The sequence below is a fragment of the Canis lupus genome, chromosome 11, assembly GCF_048164855.1.
Source record: "Canis lupus baileyi chromosome 11, mCanLup2.hap1, whole genome shotgun sequence".
NCBI classification, from domain to species: domain Eukaryota; kingdom Metazoa; phylum Chordata; class Mammalia; order Carnivora; family Canidae; genus Canis; species Canis lupus.
Window position 1 is genome coordinate 47834065 of NC_132848.1, and position 22447 is coordinate 47856511.

Genomic DNA, 22447 nt, shown 5'->3' on the forward strand with positions numbered 1-22447 from the left:
CGGGCTTTCTCATTTCCCCCTCTGTGGGTTGACAGCAGCTCCTGGATCCTTTGTAAGTCAGCCAGGCAGTGCTGACTGGAGAAACTCAGTGTGAATCCTGGGCTCCACCCGGTCTGAGAGCTGCCTCTCAAGAGCTAGGGGTAAGGAGCTCAAAGGAGGTACACCATGGCACATAAGTGGGGGAAGGGGCGGGGGCTTGCTTTTCAGATAAGACTCCTGGGCCCATCTATAGGGACTGGCCTCTGCTGAGCTGCCAGCGGATCTTTAGAGAACCTTAGAAGGCATTTAGCATATCTAGGTCTTTCCTTAACTTGGCTGCAAGCAGGTGAGCAGGAGGGTCTGTCAGGGTCTAAGGCCTGAGGCATAGGTATTTTAAATAGAATATGCCAGACAGGCAGTAGGGAGTACACGACAGGTACAGGAGACTTCTTTTGTTCCCCCTTCTTAATCTAAAACCCAGGAATCCTCTTTTTTGACCAGTTGTGCTTTTATTAAAAAGTATGAATCATGAGCAAGTAGTCATGCAGGAAACTTTATCCTCTGTCCACCCACCCATGGAAAAGGCCAGCGCTGGAAATGAACAGAACCCGGCAGGAAATGAGTGCAGGTAGAACAGGGGGTTGGGGGGGAGCTGCAGCGGTATCTTGGAGGAGCACTGGGGAGGGAAGGGCAGTGATGGAGAAGCCCGCCATAACGTCCAGAAGACTGTACCTGCCAGTGAAACCAAACCACCTTTCAAACTTTCCACTGGGGCCATCTTGCAGATGGAGCCAGGAGCTCAAGTCTCTGCCTGGTGGGGGTGGGAGCAGAGGTGAGAAAAGCCGCAGGAGACATGCTGTTTGGAGCTTAAAAGCTGTCCAGATGCACTCTGACTTCGTGGAAGGATAGAACTGGGAGTCCCAAGACCTGATTTAACATTCTGATCTTGCTAATTATCTATGTGACTTTGAGCAGGTTGCTAAACCCTCCAGAGACTCATTTTATCTCTAACATCAGAGAAACAATAGCTGCCTGTTGAAGAGTCGTCATGAGGATGATGTGAGGAAATGTGTGTTGCAAAGTCTAAAGCCCAGAACAAATGTGAAGGATATTTGCCTATCAGTCTACCTCCACTTAATCACAGCATCTAACCTGGAAGAGGAGTCAAACACATCTCCCTCCCGGCCAGCTGAAGCACAGAACCTTCCCTGCCCATCCCATGCTGTTAACTTGGCTTGCCCTCTATCTCCAGCATCTCCAAGACCACAGCTTTTTTTTTTTTTTTTCCCCTGGTGGAAAGGAGCTGGGAAATGTGGCTTTGGCCAGTGGGGGAGAAGGGGCCTTTATGCGTACCAGCAAAGACCCGATTGTTACTGAATCCAAACTGGGCTGCTTTTCCCAATTATCTCCACTACTCTTCTGGTCTCCATTTTCAGATGCCAAGTTTTAACTCAGAACAAAAGCTCCTGTCGGGACTGATTTATAATCCAGATCTGCTGACGGGGCTCTACACTGTTCCTCCCCTCTAGGACTGCTCTCGCTTAAAGTTACCACCAAAGCCTCGGGGCTCCAGTCTCTCTACCTCTGTCATTTGCCCCTAGCCAAGAGGAGGCATCTGTGACTGGGTGCCGATGGGGCGGCTTCCCTGGGGTTTGTCCACCTGCCCAGCTCCGAGGACCAGCTGGCAAGGTCCACTCCAGCACCGCCCAGGGAAGGAGGCCAGAGCCACAAGTGACTTCTAGGAGCTGCTGTGGGCGGGGGCAGGCGCTTCTAGAGGTGGGAGTTCTCCAGCTCGGCTTCCCCTCAGCCGCTTTCATCTGAACAGGAGAGCTCAAGCTCCTGTCACTTGTTGTTCTGCCTTCCGGTGGCATCAGAAGGAGTCGTTTCTTGGGGGCAGGCTCCGTGCAACAGGAGTCTCCCGGAGGATCGTCTTCACCGGGAGCCGGGCAAGCGCGCCGCTGTCCCTCGGTGTGGAGCATGAAGACCGAGGGGCAGACTCCCCGGAGATAAGTGGGTCTTCCCGGCTGGTAAGACTCGTTCCAGCGTGACTGCGGGGAGCCGGGGGGGCCCTGGGGTCAAAAGAGAAACCACTCTGGTCCGCCCCAAAGAAGAGCCTCGGTTTCCCCCGCTCCCCTCCCTGGGATACTCGCCCCGAGGTGGCTTGCCCGCGTTGGTTCCTGTGACCGCAGCGTGGGCGCTCCTCGGCCCCATTCCCGAGCCCAGGCGCCCGGCCCGCGGGTGGCCTTGCGGGGGGCGCTGGACTCCTCGGAAGGGCCGGGTGAGTCCGAACCCCCAAGGCAGTGCCCGGGGTCCCTCCCCCGCCCCACCTCCGCGCGCTGTGGCGCAGACGGCGACTCCGAGGCGCGGGGCGGCGGGGCGGCGGGGCGGCGGGGCGCGGGCAGGGGCGGGGGTCGGAGCGCGCGGGAGGGGAGCCGGGGGCCCCGCGGGTCGCGGCGGGTCGCAGCCCCCTCCGGCGCTGGCCTTTGCGTCCCGCCCCCGGCCTCGGCTGACGCCCCCCCGCGCCTGACGTCAGGGGCAGGGGGCGGAGAGCGGCGGCAGCGCCGGAGAAAGAGCCGGCGCCCGGCGCGGTGGCGCGGTGGCGCGGTGGCGCGGGGAGCCCGAGCCCAGGGGCGCCGAGCCGAGCCGGGACCGAGGGGCGGGGGCGGAGGGGACAGCGAAGGAGGGCGGGCGGGCGCGCGCGGGCGGGCGGGCGGGCGGCGGCGCGCGTGGGGGCGGACCGCGATCCGAGCCGAACGCGAGGGCGGCGCCCAGGGATTCAAGCCGCGCAGAAGAGGTGAGTGAGGCCGGGCTTGCGCGGGGCGGGAGCGCCGGGGCTCCGGGGCCGCCGCTTTGTCCCCGACTCGGGCAGGGGCGGCCGCCCGCGCGGAGGACAGGGTCCGGGGGCGCAGGCGCGGGTGGCGGCGGGGACGGCAGTCCGCCCGGGATCCCTCCTGCGCCCCCCGCGAGCTGCCTGGCGGGGGTCGGGAGCCGGGAGGCAGCGCCCGCAGCCGTAGCGTCCGGAGGCGCGGACTGGCCAGGGACAGCGGGGCGAAGGGGAGAGGGGACCCCGTGCTGTCGGGCCGGCGGCCGGGATCCTCTCCGGGCCCCCGAACTGCCCCCGGCTCCCCCACCCCCGACGGAAAGTTTGGGGCGGGCTTGGACCGTGGCCGATGTTGTGGATCGGGTTTCCCTGCCGCGGCCCCCCGCCCCCCGCGCGCCCCGCCGGGGAGGCGGGCTGTCCCGGAGAGCCAAGCTCCCGACCCACGCCCGGCCGCCCGGTCCCCGGCGGGAGCGCTCGCGCTGCAGCCGCTCCGGGTGGCGAGGGTGGGGGGCGCCGCGCCCGGGCCCCGCGCTCCTGCGGCCCCCTCCCCGCCCGCGGCCCCTGCTTCCCCGCCCCGGGAGGAGCTGGGGGTGGGGGCGCCGCCGTGCTGGTCGCGTCTCGGAGCGCGCCGCGGGGCCCGGGCCCGGCCCCGGGCTAGGGTAAGGGGCAAGGGAGGCCTGGGGGCGTGTTGGGGGGCCGGAGGGGGGAGGGGTGAACGTACCCCCAGCCCCCCGCCCTTCCAGTGCTGGGGTACTGGGCCGACAGGGGGCGTCCGCAGGCCGGGCTCGCCACGCTCCCAGCGCCGCCGCTTTGTTTGCATTCAAATCCCGGGAGCTGGGGGAGGGGAGAACCTGGGGGTGGGGGGTGGCCGAGGACCAGGTCTTGGCGGGGACCCTTTGTTTTGGGGCGAGCAGGTCCCCAGCTTCTGTGCCTCCGTACCCGGCACTGGAAGGCCGGGGCAGTGGAAATTAATCCGGATGGTTGGCCCAGGCCGGGTCCCGGGGCGCAGTGCCTGAGTTGGGAAGATTGGGCAGCCCCGCGGGTAGCGCAGCAGGCGGCCCTGCCCTGGGCGTCCCCCGCGGTCCGAGAGGAGCCCTCCTCGCGCCCCGCACGCGCCTCGACTCCCCCGCCCCCGCCTGAGAGCGTCGCGGGAGATCCCTGATTAGACCCGAGCCGGCTGTCGTCCCGCGCCCCGAAGCCGGAGGGCTAGTGTCTCCTAGGAGGCTGTGCGGGGAACAGGATGAGGCCCTGGTCATTTCCACGCCCATCCCACCCACTTCCTGCCTCCCTTCTTGGGCAACAAAGGGGCCTCGGGAAGCTGGGCCCCTTCGGCTCCGGCCCCACTTCAGCCCTGCTGATGTGGAAGCCGGGTTTGGGGCTCTGCCGGGCTATTGTCTGCGCTGGGGGAGGGGAGAGGCCGGGGCCCGCACCCCACAGCCTGATGCATCAAGGCCGCTCCCTGGGGGCGGTGGGGGCCTTCTGCAACCACCCACCCACCCACCCTATGCCCCTTCACCCTGCCAAGGGGCTTTCGTGACAGAAGTAGATCTTGGGGCCGGCTGGAGCCCCACTGGGGGCAGGTCCTGCTTCCAGAGGTTATTTTAAGAAATCCTCAAATCTGTCAGGCCTGAGTGGGGGAAGGGGTCCCCTTTTAATTTTCTTAAACAACTTCCTGTTGAGAGGGAGTGGGAGAGGGCCTGGAGGCCAGAGGTTTCTTGGAGTGCCCACCCCTCCAGCTGACTCAGCTCCTCCCCTCCCCTCTGGGGGTCCCCACCTCCTTTGAAGGCTGTGGGGGCTGAGGCCAGGTGTGGGAGGGGACCTAGGCTCTGCTCCTAGGACTGGCAAGTGGGGAATCTAGAAGGCTCCTGGGGAGACCTGATCAGGTCTTCTGTACTGTCAGCACGCCTCCCGCCTCCCGCCTCCCGGCTTGGGCTTGTGTGGGCCCCCTTCCGGTCTGTTTTCTCTGGCTGTGATTCTGACCCTTTCTTTTCCCCCAGCAGGGCGGCTGGCCTGGAGCTTAGAGCGGAGGCTTTTGCCATGGCCCCACACTGGGCTGTCTGGCTGCTGGCAGTGGGGCTGTGGGGCCTGGGCATTGGGGCTGAGATGTGGTGGAACCTGGTGCCCCGGAAGACCGTATCTTCTGGGGGTGAGTGCCTAGTCTTCAGGAGGAAGACCAATGTGGGGAGGGGAGGTCAGGAGGGACTGGTGGGGTGAGAGGAGCGATGGCCCCTAGATTGTGCCAGCTTTATTCTGCTGTTGGGCTCGAAGCCCACCAATGTCTATAACACGGCTTTCTAAGAAATGAGAGAGAGTGGCCCCAGGGACCCAAAACTAGTAGTCCTGGGATATCCTTTCTTCAGAGGCTTAGGACAGGACCTGGCTGTCCCTGTTTTGCAAGGAAGAGAGACCATTCTGTATCATTCTCCCTATGTCTTACTTCTGGACTAGCACTTGCATGAGCCCACAGAGAAAACTGACCCCAGATAGTATAAGGCAGAGAGTGTCATCACCCCTCCTCCCCAAAATCTTTCTGGCTTTCTGGCCCCAGGAGCCCCCTTCCCTTATCAGCCCTAATAGACCCCTTCTGCTGCCCTGACACTTGTGCCCTCTGGTGGCCCTGGATGTGTTTACGCACGTGTTCTTGCGGGGGGCGGAGCAGCAGCCCTGACGGCCCTTTGCGGGAGCACACCTGTACTAAGAGGTGATGTCAGGTGTTTGTATCATCTGTGTTCTCTGGGGACCTGGGATGAGCTCACCTCCCACAGGCTCCACACGGGGGCTAATGAAGCCCTCCCTTGCCAGCCTGTGTCTGGCTCCAAAGACTAAGGCTGGTTTAGGGGGACCCTGAGGACAGGTCGGTAGCTATTTTGGGTGCTGACGTAGTAATCCTGAGACTATATCAGTGTTGTCGTACCTTTCATGGTTGAACAGCAACAAGGCTTCCCGGCCCTGAGGCTTCAGTGCCTTCTTTGGTCCCTAGCCTCTGGCTTCCCCTGACCACCCTGGCCTGGCCTCCCAGGCCCAACTCACTCTCCTGCCATCCCTGCCTGCCCCAGGCTTGTATCTCTGGCAGCCTGGATTTGAGGCCCGCTGGAGTGAAGAGTTTCCTAAGGCAATTTCTGTACATACTGCTTTGCTGGATCAGGAGCTGGGGCCCGGCTGGACCTTGATGTGGCACCGGGCAGCAAAGAAGGAAGCAGTAGCAGAGGAAGCTGGGAGGGGGAAGAGCCCAGCTCTGCAGCCAGAGGTGCCATTGACCCTGAGAGTGAGGGCCATCAGTCTGATGGCTTCCTCTGGCCGGAAGCTGTGGCTGAGATATCCTTCCTTCCTCTTCATCAGCCCAGATTTGCCACCTCCCAGGCTAGGAAAGGCCAGGGAGGCTTGGGTGGAGCTAGCAGAGCCAAAAGGTTGTTAGAGAAGGCCCATTATCACCGGTCAGGGTGCTTAGCTGGCATCTGCTCGTGGGGTACTGGCTGTAATGTAGTCAATACGAGTGATTAGGCCCAGGAGACTGTTATGGAGAGGAAGGCTGACTGGGGGGGGGGGGGGGCTGCCTAGATAGAGCCCCAGGAAGGCCTGCCCATTCACCACCCTACTGACTCCCATCTTGTCCTTGCAGAGTTGGCCACAGTAGTACGGCGGTTCTCCCAATCGGGCACCCAGGACTTCCTGACGTTGACCCTAACTGAGCAGACAGGGCTTCTCTATGTGGGGGCCCGGGAAGCCCTATTTGTCTTCAGCGTGGAGGCTCTGGAGCTGCAAGGAGCGGTGAGAGGTGGGGGAGCGGGAGGCACACAGGCGTGGTGAGAGTGGCAGGACTCAGAGAGGCTTTGCTGGATCAAGCTGTCCCCTCAACCCTGTTCTCCTCTGTGGAAATTTTGCTCAGTCTCTAGGCCCACCCTCTTAGCAGAGTGGGCATGCTTTTCCCTCATCTGCAGCTTTTGGGGCAGTCTAGGGTTTCTGTCCTCTGTTAAAATAAACTCCCAGAGAATGGGGTCTGTGTATCCTTATTTGTGGTATCCCTGTGTGGCTGCCACAGGCCATGCTTGTGGCACATACTCAGGGCACATGTTTACTGTGTACTTGAGATGTTGACATGCCTCCCTTTGCCCCCTTCCCAGATCTCCTGGGAGGCACCAGCTGAGAAGAAGGCCGAGTGCATCCAGAAAGGGAAGAGTAACCAGGTGGGTGCTCAGAGTAGGCCAGGAGAGCCAGAGCCTCAGTACTTCCACTGGCCAGGCCTCATGGCACGTGCTGTCTCCCCCCTACCCTGACCCTCTCCCATTGTCCCAGACCCATTCTTGGTCCTTGTGTCCCATGTCCCACTCTAAATGAATGCCTCTTTCTCCCAGACGGAGTGTTTCAACTTCATCCGCTTCCTGCAGCCCTACAACACTTCCCACCTGTATGTCTGCGGCACCTACGCCTTCCAGCCCAAGTGCACCTACATCGTGAGTTCTTTCTTCTCCCCTCCATCCCCCTCTTTACCTTTCTCTGGACCCCCCAGCATTCTGCATCTTATCCTTATTGTCTCTTCCCTGCCCCTAGGACATGCTCACCTTCACTTTGGAGCGTGGAGAGTTTGAGGATGGGAAGGGAAAATGTCCCTATGACCCAGCTAAGGGCCACACTGGCCTCCTTGTGGGTGAGTGGCTGTCCCCACTGCAGACTGGGGCATTCCCCAAAACTCGTTTGGGTCTGCGTGGCTTGAATGTGTCTTCATGTCTCTTCTGGCCTGCCTGACCCTCTGTCTCCCATAGACGGTGAGCTGTATTCGGCCACGCTCAACAACTTCCTAGGTACAGAGCCCGTTATCCTGCGTAACATGGGGCCTCACCACTCCATGAAGACGGAATACCTGGCCTTCTGGCTCAACGGTGAGCCCCAAGGAGCTGGCGTGGAGAGAGGGAGAGCCATGGGTGGGGGGCCCTGCAAGGGCCCCAGGACCACTCACTAACCCTCCTCCCCTTCCTGTAGAACCGCATTTTGTTGGCTCTGCCTACATACCGGAGAGTGTGGGCAGCTTCACGGGGGACGATGACAAGGTCTACTTCTTCTTCAGCGAGCGAGCGGTGGAATATGACTGCTACGCCGAACAGGTGGTGGCTCGGGTAGCCCGGGTCTGCAAGGTACGGAGTCCTGCAGTGGTGAGCCCTGGGAGCCCTGCTGGCTTGGCAGGACTGACCAACAGTGCCCCCTTGCCATCTGCCAGGGAGACATGGGGGGTGCACGGACCCTGCAGAGGAAGTGGACCACGTTCCTGAAGGCGAGGCTGGTGTGCTCTGCCCCCGACTGGCAGCTCTACTTCAACCAACTGCAGGCACTGCACACGCTGCAGGAGGCCTCTTGGCACAACACCACCTTCTTCGGGGTTTTTCGGGCCCGGTGGTGAGTTGGCCAGGAATCCTTGGGGGGTTGGGGAGGAGGAGGTTTTCGGGTCAGGGATGGTCAATCGGTGCAGGCCTCTGGGTAAAGTCCAAGTAGTCAGTTGACTGGAAGCCAGGGAGGATGTTGGGCATCTGCCTCTTTGCAGAGCACCCTCCTGCCACGGCAGGTGGGGAGAAAGCTGCGCAGTGCCCCCACCACCCCCCAAGTGGTATGTTAGAGCAGACCTTCCATTGCACACGCCCATGACTGCTTTATGTGGGCCCTGCCTTCCCTGTACATGCCATGGACTGGGGTAAAGGAGGCACCATGTGTGACACTAGGGCTCCCTCCTTTGCTGTGACAGGGGCGATGTGGACATGTCAGCAGTCTGCGAGTACCAGCTGGAAGAGATCCAGAGGGTATTCGAGGGTCCCTACAAGGAGTACCGTGAGCAAGCCCAGAAGTGGGGCCGCTATACCGACCCTGTACCCAGCCCGCGGCCAGGCTCGGTGAGTCCTCCAGAGCAGGGATGGGCTCTGGCCTCAGCTGCAGTACCCACCCGCACATGCTGACCACTGTCCCCCCTTTACCCCCCTCCCCGCCCCACCCCCAGTGCATCAACAACTGGCACCGGCGCCATGGCTACACCAGCTCTCTGGAGCTGCCTGATAACACCCTCAACTTCATCAAGAAGCACCCACTGATGGAGGAGCAGGTAGGGCCTCGCTGGAACCGGCCTCTGCTTGTGAAGAAGGACACCAACTTCACTCACCTGGTGGCTGACCGGGTTACGGGGCTTGATGGAGCCACCTATACGGTGCTGTTCATTGGCACAGGTAGGCACTTGGGGATGTGGGCATGGCTGCTCGAAGCTGGGTGTCTGGGGTAGGGAGATCTGGAGCGGCCCCTGGGGCCCTGTGCCCTCTCATTTACACCTGTCTTCCCCCAACCCCCACAGGAGGCGGCTGGCTACTCAAGGCTGTGAGCCTGGGGTCCTGGGTGCACCTGATTGAGGAGCTGCAGGTGTTTGACCAGGAGCCTGTGGAAAGCTTGGTTCTATCCCGGAGCAAGGTAGTAATCAGCACCCCACTCTGTCCCTCCGCCTTCCCTTGTCTTTTGCTTGGCCATTGCCGGGGTGGGGAGGGGCACTGGAACACACCTCGCTTAGCTTGGGGCGGGTTCCAGGAAACAAGAGTGCTAACGGAATCTGCGCTCCGCGGGCGTTATATATAGCCAGGTCCCCACGGGGCTGTGTTCCCAGAATTGGGCCTTGGCAGCTGCTCCCCATGCTTCCTTCAGACCCCTTGAGGTTGTGCTGTGTCTCTGCTACGTACAGCCTCTTCTCTGGTGGGGCCACTGCTGAGTGGGCCTCTGGGGCTGTTTGTTCAGGACGCCCTATGACACTGGCTTTCCTACTGGCCCCCGTTGCTGCCCGGTCCCAGCCCTCCAGTCCCTTGACTGTTCGTCTGAAGCACTGCTTCGGCTTGCATCCTACCAATCCTTCTGGTCTGCTTTGTGACTCCCCTGAACTCTCATGTGTTCTGCCTTGACCAACTATTGTGGCTCAGATTGTTCTCCAGAACATGGAATAGTGGCAGAAAGAAGGTCTATGGTTGAAGAAACAAATGGATTGGCAGTCACCATTCAAACAGAGGAAAACACCTTATATTATGCTCGTGCTATTGTGAGGGCAAATGGGCCTAGCGGAAAACACACTTCCTGCACTATTTATACCGTACTGGAGTGTGTGTGTGTGTGTGTGTGTGTGTGTGTGTGTGTGTGATTATATTCCTCAGCCTCACAGTTCCACTCTTCTTATCTAAGAAGGTCACATCTCTAAGGTGCTTAGGATTGTGTCTGGCTTCTAGTAAGCCCTCTGTGTGTTCTTCGGTCCTTCGATTCCCCCCTCAGACTTGAACACGGCCCTCTTCCTCCGTGGGCACCTTTGCTCTTGCACTCCCATGCAGCAGTCTGAGCTGGCCCTGGGCCGTGTCCCAGCCTGGCTGACCCCCCCTGTGTCCTGCTTCCCTTGCAGAAGCTGCTCTTTGCAGGCTCCCGCTCTCAGCTGGTTCAGCTGCCCCTGGCCGACTGCGTGAAGTACCGCTCCTGTGCTGACTGTGTCCTCGCTCGGGACCCCTACTGTGCCTGGAGTGTCAACGCCAGCCGCTGTATAGCCGTGGGTGGCCACTCTGGGTGAGTGGGGCTTTGCACGTGCTGAGACCAGGGGTGAGGGGCAGGCTGGTGGGAGCCACGATGCCCATGGACCCTGCTTCCCCAAACAGGTCCTTGCTGATCCAGCACGTGGCAGTCTCAGACACGTCAGGCATTTGTAATCTCCGTGGCAATAAAAAAGGTGAGCTGCCTTTTTTCTCCCTCTTTGGGTAGGATGGGCCCTGGGCATGAGCTAGAACGTCTGCTGCTCCCTGTGGCCCTGGGTTTCCTGTGCTAACTCTGCTCTCTTCCCTCTCTACTGCTGCAGTCAGGCTCATACCCAAAAACATCACCGTGGTGGCAGGCACAGACCTGGTGCTGCCCTGCCGCCTCTCCTCCAACTTGGCTCATGCCCGCTGGACCTTTGGGGGCCGAGACCTGCCTGCAGAACAGCCCGGCTCCTTCCTCTATGACCCCCGCCTGCAGGCCCTGGTCGTGATGGCTGCCCAGCCCCGCCATGCCGGGGCCTATCACTGCTTTTCGGAGGAGCAGGGGGCGAGGCTGGCCGCTGAAGGCTACCTGGTGGCTGTGGTGGCAGGCCCGTCGGTGACCCTGGAGGCTCGAGCGCCCTTGGAAAACCTGGGGCTGGTGTGGCTGGCCGTGGTGGCCCTGGGAGCCGTGTGCCTGGTCCTGCTGCTGCTTGTTTTGTCACTGCGCCGGCGGCTGCGGGAGGAGCTGGAGAAAGGCGCCAAGGCGGCAGAGAGGACCCTGGTGTACCCGCTGGAGCTGCCCAAGGAGCCCACCAGTCCCCCCTTCAGGCCCGGCCCGGAGACCGATGAGAAACTCTGGGACCCCGTGGGCTACTACTACTCGGACGGCTCCCTCAAGATCGTGCCCGGACACGCACGCTGCCAGCCCGGGGGCGCGCCCCCCTCTCCACCTCCCGGCATCCCCGGCCAGCCCCTGCCTTCGCCCACCCGGCTTCACCTGGGGGGTGGGCGGAACTCAAACGCCAACGGCTACGTGCGCTTACAGCTGGGCGGGGAGGACCGCGGGGGGCTCGGGCACCCTCTGCCGGAGCTGGCCGACGAACTGAGGCGCAAGCTGCAGCAGCGCCAGCCGCTGCCAGACTCCAATCCTGAGGAGTCCTCAGTATGAGGGGCCCCCACCTCCTCGCAGGGGCAGCGCGGGAGGCGCGGCCTCTCCTTTTGCACAGGCACCAGCTACCTCAGGGACATGGCGCGGGCACCGGGCTCGGCCTGGGACGGACCCTGCCCAGCACCTGCCCGGCCATGGGGACCTGCTCTGCTCAGCACGGGCACTGCCACTTGGTGTGGCTCACCAGGGCACCGGCCTCACGGGAGGCATCTTCCTCCTCTCTGTGAGGGGCTGTGAATCACGGACACACGGGACCCCAGCAGCCAAAACTTTTCAAGGCAGAAGTTGGAGATGTGGGTGTGTGCACACGTGTGTGTGACTTAGTCTTCCTTTTTCTGTGCGTGTGCCTGTGTGTGTGTGTGTGTGTGTATGTGATAGTCTTCCTTTTTCTGTCAAGTCTTCCCTTGGCCTGGGGTCCTCCTGGTGAGTCATTGGAGCTATGAAGGGGAAGGGGTTGTATCACTTTGCCTCTCCTACCCCCACCTGTCCCCAGTGTGGGTCAGCGATGTACATATGGGGGTGGGCTGGGCAGGGTGCTGTACCCCTTTGGGGGAGTCCAGAGCTCTGGAGTGGGCCTGGTCCTGCTCCTAGGGCTGTGAATGTTTTCAGGGTTGGGGGGAGGGAGATGGATTCTCCTGTGTGTTTGGGGCAAGGGTGGGAGGGGCCTCCCACTTGGCCCGGGGGTTCAGTGGTATTTTATACTTGTCCTCCCTTACAGGGCTGGGAAAGGTTGTGTGGGGGGGAGGGGGAGGGAGGAAGAAAGAGGGTGGGCATGCTGTGGATATTGCATAGCCTCTCCCAGCCCTAGGAGGAGGGCTCCTAACAGTGTAACTTATTGTGTTCTCGCGTATTTATTTGTTGTAAATATTTGAGTATTTTTATATTGACGAATAAAATCAAGAAAATGATACTGCTATGGGAAATGTTACTGCTATAGGGATAAGACATTCGGTTAAAACCTTCTGGGCTGGACTAGCCTCACCTCCCCGTAGTTCTGGGGCAGCTGCCCCTACAGTTGTCCGTGCCTGCTTGTGCCTCTCCAGAGGGGGAATGTAGCCCAGGCTCCAGTGTTTTCCCACAGTGGTAGCTGTGGGGCTGGGAACCAGACCAGGGCCACAGCCTCTTGGGAGCCAGCTTTGGCTTCTGGCCAAAGGGAGAAGTTAGGGCATTGGGAGCAAGGCAGGAGAGGAGGGGCCTGGCTTCTCAGAACTCTGGGAAGGGGAAGTGGCAGCTGTGGGGGCTGTAGGAGAGGAACTTCCTAGAAAGCTTAAGGTTGTATGGACTGGCTTGTGTGAGGACGGGGCTCCCAACTAGCCTAGGGGAAGCTTTCTGCCTATCCTCCAGAAATGTTAGTCCTGAATGCTTCAGCTATGTGAAGTGTGGAACTTTGCTCACTACCACCCAGTGTGCGCCAAGCCACTGTCCTATGGAAGGAGTGGTACAGGGAGCCCAGATGTTTGTAAGGAAGAGAGGACCCAGCCTGGATTCTGTAGTCCATGCCCACAGATGGAGGCAGTTCAAGTGAAATGGACTCCCTACATTTGACTGGTCTGGAGGGCCTGCAGTGGCTGAAAGGGGCTGCTGCCCCGGGTGTCCTTAGCTGTAGGAAAGGGCTGTGATTTGCCGACTTCTGGGGACGCTAAGCTTCCAGCATGGTCCGTCAACCTCAGCCCAGAGGATGTTTTGATATATGAAGCCTGATACAGTAAACTAGGCCCCCACTGGAGTAGGGTTGGGCACAATGCAAGGCCCACAACCCAAGGCCCCGTTCCTGCCCTTGGGGTTTTTCTGTGCTCCTAATGGCAAAAGTCATGGCCACCTGCCTCCCATGGGTTTTCAAGAACCGCGCAGGAGGCGCGAGAGGAGGGAGGGGGGAGCGAGGTCACTGGGCCTGGGGTGGTGCAGAAAACCGGGGCGGAGGACCTGGGGCGCGCCCGGCGACTCCCTGCCCTGGGGAAACCGGTGGGCCGCAGGGAGCCTCGGAGGGCTGGGCCCTGGCGAGCCGCCACACCCGCCCGCCGCGTCCCCACACCCTCCGGGGCTGGCGGCGGCCCGGGCGCCATCCGCCCGCGCTCTGGGTCTGGGGACCCGGCGCCCGGCCCTCGGCACTCGCTTAGCCTGGGACGCCCTCGCGCGGCCGCCGGGGAGCGCAGCGCAGCCAAGCCCCGCCCCCGCCTGCACTGGCCGCGGAGCTACAGCCCCGCAGAGCCGGCCTCCGAGGACCGCCGCGGCCCCGCCCCAGGCCCCGCCCCCCGGCCCCGCCCCGCCCCGCCCCCGGCCCGGCCGCGCGTGCGCACAACAGCCGGGGCGGAGCGAGCTCTCGGGCCGACATGGCGTCGCCGCAGCCCTGCGCGGACGGGCCCTGCTGCTCCTGGCCGGGTGCGGCGTCCGGCGTGCAGCAGACGCTGGACGAGATGGACTTCGACAGGGGTGAGACTCCGGCTCTCGCCAGATCGTGGGACCAGGGAGGGCAGAGAAGCGGGGCCGCGGCGCGCCTGGTGGGGGCGCGGGCGGGCGGTGGGCTCACAGCCCCCTGGTCGCGGACATCCCGCGCGGGACCCGGCACGAGCTCGGCCACTAGAAACTTCGCTTCGCGCGCGGGTTGGGAAACGGGGGCCCTGGGTTCGGCAACTTTCCCAGGTGCTGGGGCGGGGCCCGGTTCCTCGGCCGGGGCGCCGCCGGGAGACTCGGGCCGGCCCGGGGGTGTGCGGGGTCGGGGTCGGGGTCGGGGGTCGGGGGTCGGGGGTCGCAGCCACGCCGAGGCCGTGGAGCGTCAGAGGGGCCGCGCTGCGAAGGGAGCTGACGCCCTGGCCGCCCGCGTGAGCCCCGGGGTCCGGCGGCACACGTGGGCCTCGACGCAGGTGGCGTCTCTACCTTTGGGGCCCAGAGACGGAACCCTTTTACCCCATACTCCATGGAAGGAGGTGGCATTGCCTGTAAGGACAGAGTAAGGCTGAAACCCAAGTCCTCTCTTCTCGGGAAGCAGCGTGTCCTCTGTCAGGGCGGAGGCCGCTAATGCAGCACTAACTCATCAGCTGTTGGGTAGATGCTGCCGCTTTATGTGCTTTCGGATTTAATTGACTGTGAGGCAGCCGTGCACCCGCGCAGCGGCCTCCATGGCGCCTCCCTCTGGGCTGCTGAAGCAATTCCCTCTTGGGCCTTCCTGCTTCCACTCCTGCCCTCCAACCGTGTTTTCTACGTTACGCAGAAGCCAGAGTAAACCTTTTGAAAGTATTAAATCAGATAATTTTATTGCTTTTAGAATCAACTCAGATTCCCTTCATGGCCTACAAAACTGTGTGATCTAATCCCTGCCTATTCTACTTCCCTGCCTCCACTTTATTTCTCATCCTTTTTTTTTTTTTTTTAAATTTTATTTATTTATTCATGAGAGAGAGAGAGAGAGAGGCAGAGACACAGGCAGAGGGAGAAGCAGGCTCCATGCCGGGAGCCCGACGTGGGATCGATCCCGGGACTCCAGGACCGCGCGCCCCAGGCCAAAGGCAGGCGCCAAACCGCTGAGCCACCCAGGGATCTCATCCTTTTCTTTCCCCAGTCGCTATGCTTCAACCACACTGGGCTTGTTTGGGTTTCTTAGGCAAGATCTCTTTCTGACTTACAGCCATGGTACTTGCTCCTTGGAATGAACTTCCTGCAACATTGAGGAACTCCTTGGTCTCACTCAAATGTCACCTCCTCCGGCCCACCCACGATGAACACCCCATTCTAGTAGTTCTCAGCTGAAGGGGCCAGTTCTAACCCTTAAGGGTCTTTGGCAATGTGTAGAAACAATTTCAGGTTTTTTTTTTTTTCTTTTTAAGATTTTATTTATTCATTCATGAGAGACGCACAGAGACATGGGCAGAGAGAGAAGCAGGCTCCCTCTGGGGAGCCTGACACAAGATTTGATCCTAGGACCCCAGGATCACCACGAGCCAAAGGGAGTGCTCAGCCACTGAACTACCCAGGTGCCCCAACAATTTCAGGTTATTATGGCTGGGAGGGTGCTACAGTCATCTAGAAGGTAGAGACCGGGAATGCTGGTCTATATCCTACAATGCACAGGACAGTTCCTCCTACCAAAGAATTAACTGGCCTAAAATGCCAGTCGTACTGCTGTTGAGAAAGAAACCTTACCCCTGTCCAAAGGAGTAAGGTTTCTCTGATATATTACTTCCCTTCTGTTACTCTGATATATTATCTTTCATCAAAGCAGTTTTTACCACCTGATATTACTTTGTTTGCTTATTCATTTATTATTTCCCACACATGGGAAAGATCCTTATCATGTGGATCTTTTTTTTTTTTCTTCATATCTCCTCTGTGGGTTCATTTTCCCTTTTCCCAAAGTATATCCTTTAAAAGTTTTTTTCAGTGAGTATGATTCTCCAGCTCTCTGTCTCTGTATCTCCTAACTGGTAACTTAGTAGGGTGTAAAATTCTAAACTGACAATTACTTTTTCCCTCTCAAACCTTTGGAAATATTATTTATCTTCTTTTTCTGCTACTACTGTTAATAATTCTGCTGGGGGTGTCTGGGTGGCTCAGTCAGGAGAACAAATGACTCTTGGTTTCAAGGTTGTTAGTTTGAGCCCCACATTGGGTATAGAAATTACTAAAAAAAAAAAAATGTTTTAAAAAAATTTAGGAGCACCTGGATGGCTCAGTTGGAAGTGCATGCAACTCTTGATCCTAGGGTTGTAAATTCAACCCCACATTGGACGTAGAGATTACTAAGAAAAATAAGTAAACATTTTTTTAAAATCCTGATAATCTGATTATGATTCTTTAGTGACTCATGATCTTTTCTTTTTGGTAACTTAAATGTTCTCTTTATTCCTGATGTTTGGTCATTTTACCATGGTAGATTTGTTTTGATTAATTCTCTTTGGGATTAAATGTGGTTTTCGTCTGAGAATTCATGGTTGTCTTACTTCAGAATAATTCTTAGACATTATCTCTTCAGATAGTTCTTCTCTCCCATTCCGTCCAATTTCTCTCTCTCTCTCTGAAACTTTTTTTTAAAGATTTACTTATTTATTTATTTATTTAGGCTAGAGAGAGAGAGAAAGAGGCAGAGACACAGGAGGAGGGAGAAGCAGGCTCCATGCCGGGAGCCCGACGCAGGGCTTGATCCCAGGACTCCAGGATCGTGCCCTGGACCAAAGGCAGGCGCCAAACCGCTGAGCCACCAAGGGATCCCCTCTCTCTGAAACTTCTGTTGATACATTTTGCCTTCCACCTTTCCTTACCTCTCTTTACCATTTGCATTCTGGGTGCTTTCCAAATCACTAGTTCTCTCTCCAGCTAGTTCTGCAGTACTGTCCAACCATCTGTTGTTGCTGTTTTATTTCAGTGATCCTATTTTTTATTTACTGACTTTTTTTTTTTTTTTTTAAGTAATCTCTACACCCAGCATGGGGCTCAAACTCATGACTCTCAGATCAAGACTCACATGCTCTACTTGCTGAGCCAGGCAGGTGTCCCTAACTTTTGTTTCAGATCTCCTTGTTCTTTTTTTTCTCCCTAAGGTTCTGTTGATTTGTAGATTGTATCCTTTCATCTCTGTGAACACGTTAAAAGTGTTTTAGATTGTGCTCTTATGGCTCATTTTTGAAGCATGCATTTTTTTCCACTTGTTGTATTTGCTGACTGTCACATGGTGGTGTTTTGCAGCTTTTAATTTTTGAGCTCACAGGGTAGGTGGTGGGGTGGGTGTCTTCTCTTGTTAGAGATTATCTACATACCTTTGTTGTCTAGTGGAGATATCCTTATAGGACATTTTTTAGAAGTTCCCTTTGGCACAGCCCTTAGAGCATTCACTTGTCTGGATCTGTTTTTATGACATCTTTAGCTTGAGAGTTTTGCTCCCCAAGGGTATAAATAAACATAGGTCCCCTTATACAGTGATATATGTCAACTACTTCTCTATAAAGTTGGAAAAAATATAATACAGTTAATAAAATTTACATGATGGGAAAAATACAAGAATATAAATTTCCACATCTCCAAGTTACATGAGTCATGGTATTTGATTTTTTTAGATTTCTTCTGCCTTTGCTGTCTTCTCACGCCTATTGAAATGTTGTGTTTTCTCATTTCCTTAAATTTGTCTTCACTTTCTTCTGGCAACTGGCAATGTCTTTTTCTTGCTTTTGAATTTGCCTATATATTCAGACATTTTAGACATTATTTAACATTTATATGTTTGAAGTGGAAAGAAGAGATTTGTGTCTGCCCAGCCCTACTGTCCTGATTAGAGAAAGCCCCTTGTCTGTCTTGTTTACAGCTATATCCCCAGCTCCTAAGATAGTCCTTGGCACAGGAGAGATTTCAGTTAAATTTTTTTGTTTGTTTATTTAGAGCTCAAGTGGGAGGAGGGGCAGAAGGAATGAGAAAATCTCAAGCTGACACCCCTCTAGGTGCTGGTGGAGGGCCTGTCACAGATGCGGGGCTTGATCCCAGACCCTGTGATCATCACCTGAGCCCAAACTGAGAGTCAGGTGCTCAATAGACTGAGCCACCCAGGCACCTCTCAGTTAATATTTTTTGAATGAATAAATCCCCCATTTTATAAATGAGGAAATGGAGGTGCAGAGGTAAAGGAATCCCTAAAAGTCTTCCAGTCATTCAGCATTATCCAGCACTTTGGTTGTCTTTCCACAGGAATCTGGTCAGCAGCCCTGAATGGAGACCTAGGCCGAGTGAAGTATTTCATCCAGAAGTCAACAGACCCTAGCCAGCCTGACTCAGCTGGCTACACTGCTCTGGTGAGCTGAGGAGGAACATGGGGTCGGGGGAGGGAGAAGCTTTCCCAGGAATGCCTGCTCTCTGTGGCCGAGGGTGTGATGTTGCCTTTACTCTCGCCCTTTCTTCTCTCCCAGCAGGTTTTCACTTTTATTTTATTTTTCAAAGATGTTATTTATTTATTGAGACACACACACACACACACACACAGAGAGAGAGAGAGAGAGAGGCAGAGGCAGAGGGAGAAGTAGGCTCCATGCAGGGAGCCCGACATGGGACTCCATCCCGGGTCTCCAGGATCAGGCCCTGAGCTGCAGGCGGCTTTAAACCACTGCGCCACTGGGGCTGCCCAGGTTTTCACTTTTAAACATTGTGTGAACCTCATTTTTTTTTTCTTAGTGTTAGTGCTTTACATCAGTTATTTAATTTCATTTACCTAACAGTCCTGTGAGGTAGGAATGATTATTATCCCCATTTTCCTGCTATTAACTGATGCTAGAAATGAAGAAGCTTGTCTTGATCACACAGCTCCTGGAGATAGCCGCTGAGATGGTTCCCATCCTCTCGCTCCATAGCCCATGCTCCCACCCACCCACCCACCCACCACCCTTGTTGCGGGCTGGGCTCTACTGTCTGACCTCGGTCTCTGTTCCCTGCAGCACTACGCCAGCCGCAACGGGCACTATGCTGTATGCCAGTTCCTGTTGGAAAGCGGGGCTAAGTGTAATGCCCAAACCCATGGGGGCGCCACTGCTCTACACCGGGCCAGCTACTGTGGGCACACCGAAATCGCACGGCTCCTGCTGTCTCATGGGTCCAACCCCAGGTTGGTGGATGATGATGGCATGACCAGTCTGCATAAGGTATGTATGCCTCCTTACCCCCTTCAAAAACTGGGTTTTTGTCAGATAAAAGTTAGAACATGTTCACTTGTAGAAAATATGAAGAAAGCAGAAGAGCACTTGTAATGCCAGTGCTTACCAGTCATCGCTTTAGGATTAATGTATAACCTGCCAGCATTTTCCCTGTGCATGTAAATTACAATTTATTTCTTTGCTTTCATGATATGTCATGAATGCTGTTTCCATGAGGTTAGTTTTCTGACACTCACACTTGCTCTTGCCTACTCCTGTAGCCCACTCTCCATCCAGTAGCCAGGGTGATCGCTCAGTTAATTTTGTTCTGAATGGAGATACCTACGCATGATAAAGAGTTCAAGGAGTGCAAAACAGTACAGCATGGAAATGTTTCCCTTCCACCCTGACACCTGGTCCCTCAGTCTTCCAGGGCACGCTGCTGCTCAAGGCATCACTTTTACTGATTGCTTAGCATTATGGAGAAGTGGTTTGTGCATATTTTTGGTGGTACGTGTGTAAATGTATTCTCTGTGAATTTTAAAATAAAATTTAAGCAGTTGACTACATGACTTACCATGAAAACCTGTGGCAGACACTTTTCTGCTGTCCATCAAAAATTTGTGCTCACTCTTTCATATTAGAGACCTGTCTCTCAGGGCTTTGCGTCCTGGACTACCTTCTGCTCCCTCTAGGCATATTGTGTGGCGAGTTCTCAGCCAGTAGAAGACAAGACACACTGATGAGCCTTTCTTCAGGAAGAAAGCTTTTAAGAGCCAGTGTTCTAGTCCATCACCCCAGCCAGTAAGAGAGACACCTAAGGGTAGCAGATCCACAGCAAACAACCCGGACTCCAGAAACCTGGTAGGACAGGAAGGTGCTTGCTTTGGTTTACAGCAGCCTTGAAGAGTTATGTCTGTGAGGATATTTTCATATTTTGAAACATCTGACTGTTGAATAATACATGTTACTATTTTTTAATGTATGATGTCTGTGGGGGTAACACTTCGGTAGAGATACTAGTAGGTTAAATATGTAGCAGATTTTATTATGGTTTTTAAAACTTTGTAATACCTCTTATATGAGGCATAGGCATACCTCAGAGATATGCAGACCATCATAATAGAGCAAGTCAGAGGAGTCTTGGCTTCCCAGTGCCTGTAAAAGTTATATTTATACTATAGTATAGTCTATTTAGTGCACACTAGCATTATGTCAAAAAAATTATGTACTTTAATTTAAAAATACTTTATTGCTGGGGTACCTGGGTGGCTCAGTCGGTTAAGCGTCTGCCTTTCGCTTAGGTCATGATCCCAGGGTACTGGGATCGAGCCCTGCATCAGACTCCCTGCAGGGAGTCTGCTTCTCCCTCTCCCTCTGCCTGCAGCTCCCCTCACTTGTGCTTGATCTCTCTCAAATAAATAAATAAAATCTTGGAAAAAAAAAAAAAGACCTGCTAAATAAAGACCTGGATTCATATTTGAGATGATGTTTGCTACTAATATTCATTTTGACACCTTTCAAAAGCCCCCGTGGTGCATCAGCCTGATTGTTGGGAGAAATAGGGAATAGAGTGGTATAAACACAGTTGTTAAGAGTTGAGACTTGGCAATCAGACAGACCTGGTTTAGGATCCCCAGGCTACCATGCCAGCTCTGTGACATTGGACAAGTCACTTAACTTGTATGAGCCTCAGTTTCTTCATCTGTAAAATGAGAATGATGGTAGTTCCTACCTCATATGCTTATTATGAAAGTTAAATAAGCTAATCTGTGTAAGTCACCTTAACTCTCTTTTCTGGAGGAGGTAGATTAAAAATTGATATCCAGGTTGGGATCATCTATTTCAAAGGAAGAGGAGAAAGCTGGGAAGCTGGACCCATTTTTCTCTGCTCATCTGAACGTTCGCAGAGGGCAGAGGCCATGTCTGGTTTATCTTGTGCCTACAGTGCCCAGCTGATGGAAGACTGAACATTTGTAAAAGAAACTTAGAGATCCAAGGTTCTATATTTGTTTTTGTTTGTTTAAAAATTTTATTTTTAAGTAATGTCTACACCCAACATGGGGCTCACAGAACACCAAGACCACGATTCGTGTGTTCCATCAACTGAGCCAGCCAGGCATCTTTATTTATTTTTAATGTGCAGGCCTGGGCAGAGAAGGATGGCTACTGAGCAGGAAAAAAAGAAAGAAAAACTCAAGCTAACTGCCAGAATAGCACTAGGTATTCCACCAATCTGATGCAAGTCATTGAGTTTTGGTAGCAGTTAGGGTAAGTCTGCTCAGGAGCTGGCATCTCCCCTTTCCATAAGATCATTTTTAGGACCAAGAGATGCCCGGAGGTGGAGCAAGAAAGGGCAGGGCCCAGTGGGGATATGGCTTGATCCGGGCATCTTTCTCCGCAGGCTGCCGAGAAGGGTCATGTGGACATTTGCTCCCTGCTGTTGGCACACAGCCCGGCCCTGAAGGCTGTCCGGGATCGGAAGGCACGACTAGCATGTGACCTGCTGCCCTGCAACAGTGACCTGTGGGACCTGCTGGCCAGCTGAGCTGCCACCTTTCTGTCTCAGACTGCCGTGCCAGAGTACACAGACTAGCCCTCCCGGCCCTGCCTTGGTCAGCATCCGTGCTGGGGTGGGAAACTGAGGCCTGAAGAGCCCCGTCCTGGCTGCTGTGGAAGCGAGGGGAGTAGATGCGGCGGAGCTGCAAATGCTTAAGCCTGGACAGATGATCACATTCTAAATTAGTTCATGTGGAAACATCTATCCGTTTGGAAAAAATAAAGTTGTATCCTTACCTCATCCATGCACAAAAATAAATTTCAAGTAGATTAAAGAACTAAGTATAAAAACAACTACATAAGTATTAGAAGAAGCTATGGAATATATGTCACAAAGCTGCTTTCTAGCTCAGCACCCTTGAGAAAGATCACTTGGCCCATCTGTCCCTGCTTCCTCATCTGTGAGTGAGGGCCTGCCTCAGAGGCCTTGTTAAATGAGTGAATATACCGAGAGCACCAGAGTGTGCCAGGCACGTTGCAAACTGTGTTAGAGCATCCACTTTTTCAAATTTTATTCATTTTAATAATCTGATAGATTAACAAGTGCTATTGTTTTATTTTGTGTTGCTAATTACCAGTGATGTTGACCATCAGTGATGTTGACTGTCTTCTGTAAACTTCCTATTCATACCTGTTGCCTAAAGATTTTTTTTTCCTTTTATTGATTTGTAGGAGTTCTGTATTATGGATATTAATCTTGTTTATATATATATATATTTTCTTTCTTAACATCACTTTGTTAGTATCTGTTCATGGAAATTGATAATCCATCATAGACAGGAGTTTGACAATATTAAAATTTAAATGAGCA

At 55.4% G+C, this 22447-nt stretch overlaps 2 protein-coding genes and 1 long non-coding RNA gene across 9 annotated transcripts; 2 read left to right on the forward strand and 1 right to left on the reverse strand.

The window, feature by feature from the left end:
• Window positions 1-468: 468 nt before the first annotated feature.
• On the reverse strand, window positions 469-2297 carry LOC140600113 (uncharacterized). Its single transcript, XR_012003294.1, has 2 exons — window positions 2145-2297; window positions 469-2048 (listed from the first exon to the last, which is right to left on the reverse strand). It is a non-coding gene; the product is annotated as an uncharacterized lncRNA (long non-coding RNA).
• On the forward strand, window positions 1255-12384 carry SEMA4C (semaphorin 4C). 4 transcript variants are annotated; one of them, XM_072768107.1, is made up of 15 exons: window positions 1255-2006; window positions 4798-4946; window positions 6420-6568; window positions 6922-6984; window positions 7153-7251; window positions 7349-7445; window positions 7561-7677; window positions 7778-7929; window positions 8013-8188; window positions 8532-8676; window positions 8781-9003; window positions 9126-9238; window positions 10203-10360; window positions 10450-10520; window positions 10647-12384. In XM_072768107.1, exons 2-15 carry the CDS (start codon window positions 4838-4840, stop codon window positions 11474-11476), a joined length of 2502 nt encoding a protein of 833 aa, XP_072624208.1. In that variant the 5' UTR covers window positions 1255-2006; window positions 4798-4837; the 3' UTR covers window positions 11477-12384. The 4 variants fall into 4 exon arrangements, with proteins under 4 accessions (XP_072624208.1, XP_072624209.1, XP_072624207.1 ...); XM_072768108.1 differs by having other exon boundaries at window positions 4801-4946; XM_072768106.1 differs by lacking the exon at window positions 1255-2006 and adding an exon at window positions 2693-2773 and having other exon boundaries at window positions 4801-4946.
• Window positions 12385-13765: 1381 nt separating this feature from the next.
• ANKRD39 (ankyrin repeat domain 39) lies at window positions 13766-22447 on the forward strand. Of its 4 annotated transcripts, none has more exons than XM_072768123.1 (5): window positions 13771-13906; window positions 15298-15444; window positions 18143-18246; window positions 18883-19086; window positions 19773-19939. In XM_072768123.1, the coding sequence occupies exons 1-5, from the start codon at window positions 13807-13809 to the stop codon at window positions 19818-19820; spliced, it is 603 nt and encodes a 200-aa protein (XP_072624224.1). In that variant the 5' UTR covers window positions 13771-13806; the 3' UTR covers window positions 19821-19939. The 4 variants fall into 4 exon arrangements, with proteins under 4 accessions (XP_072624226.1, XP_072624227.1, XP_072624224.1 ...); XM_072768122.1 differs by lacking the exon at window positions 19773-19939 and adding an exon at window positions 21482-22447 and having other exon boundaries at window positions 13781-13906; XM_072768125.1 differs by lacking the exons at window positions 15298-15444; window positions 19773-19939 and adding an exon at window positions 21482-22447 and having other exon boundaries at window positions 13766-13906.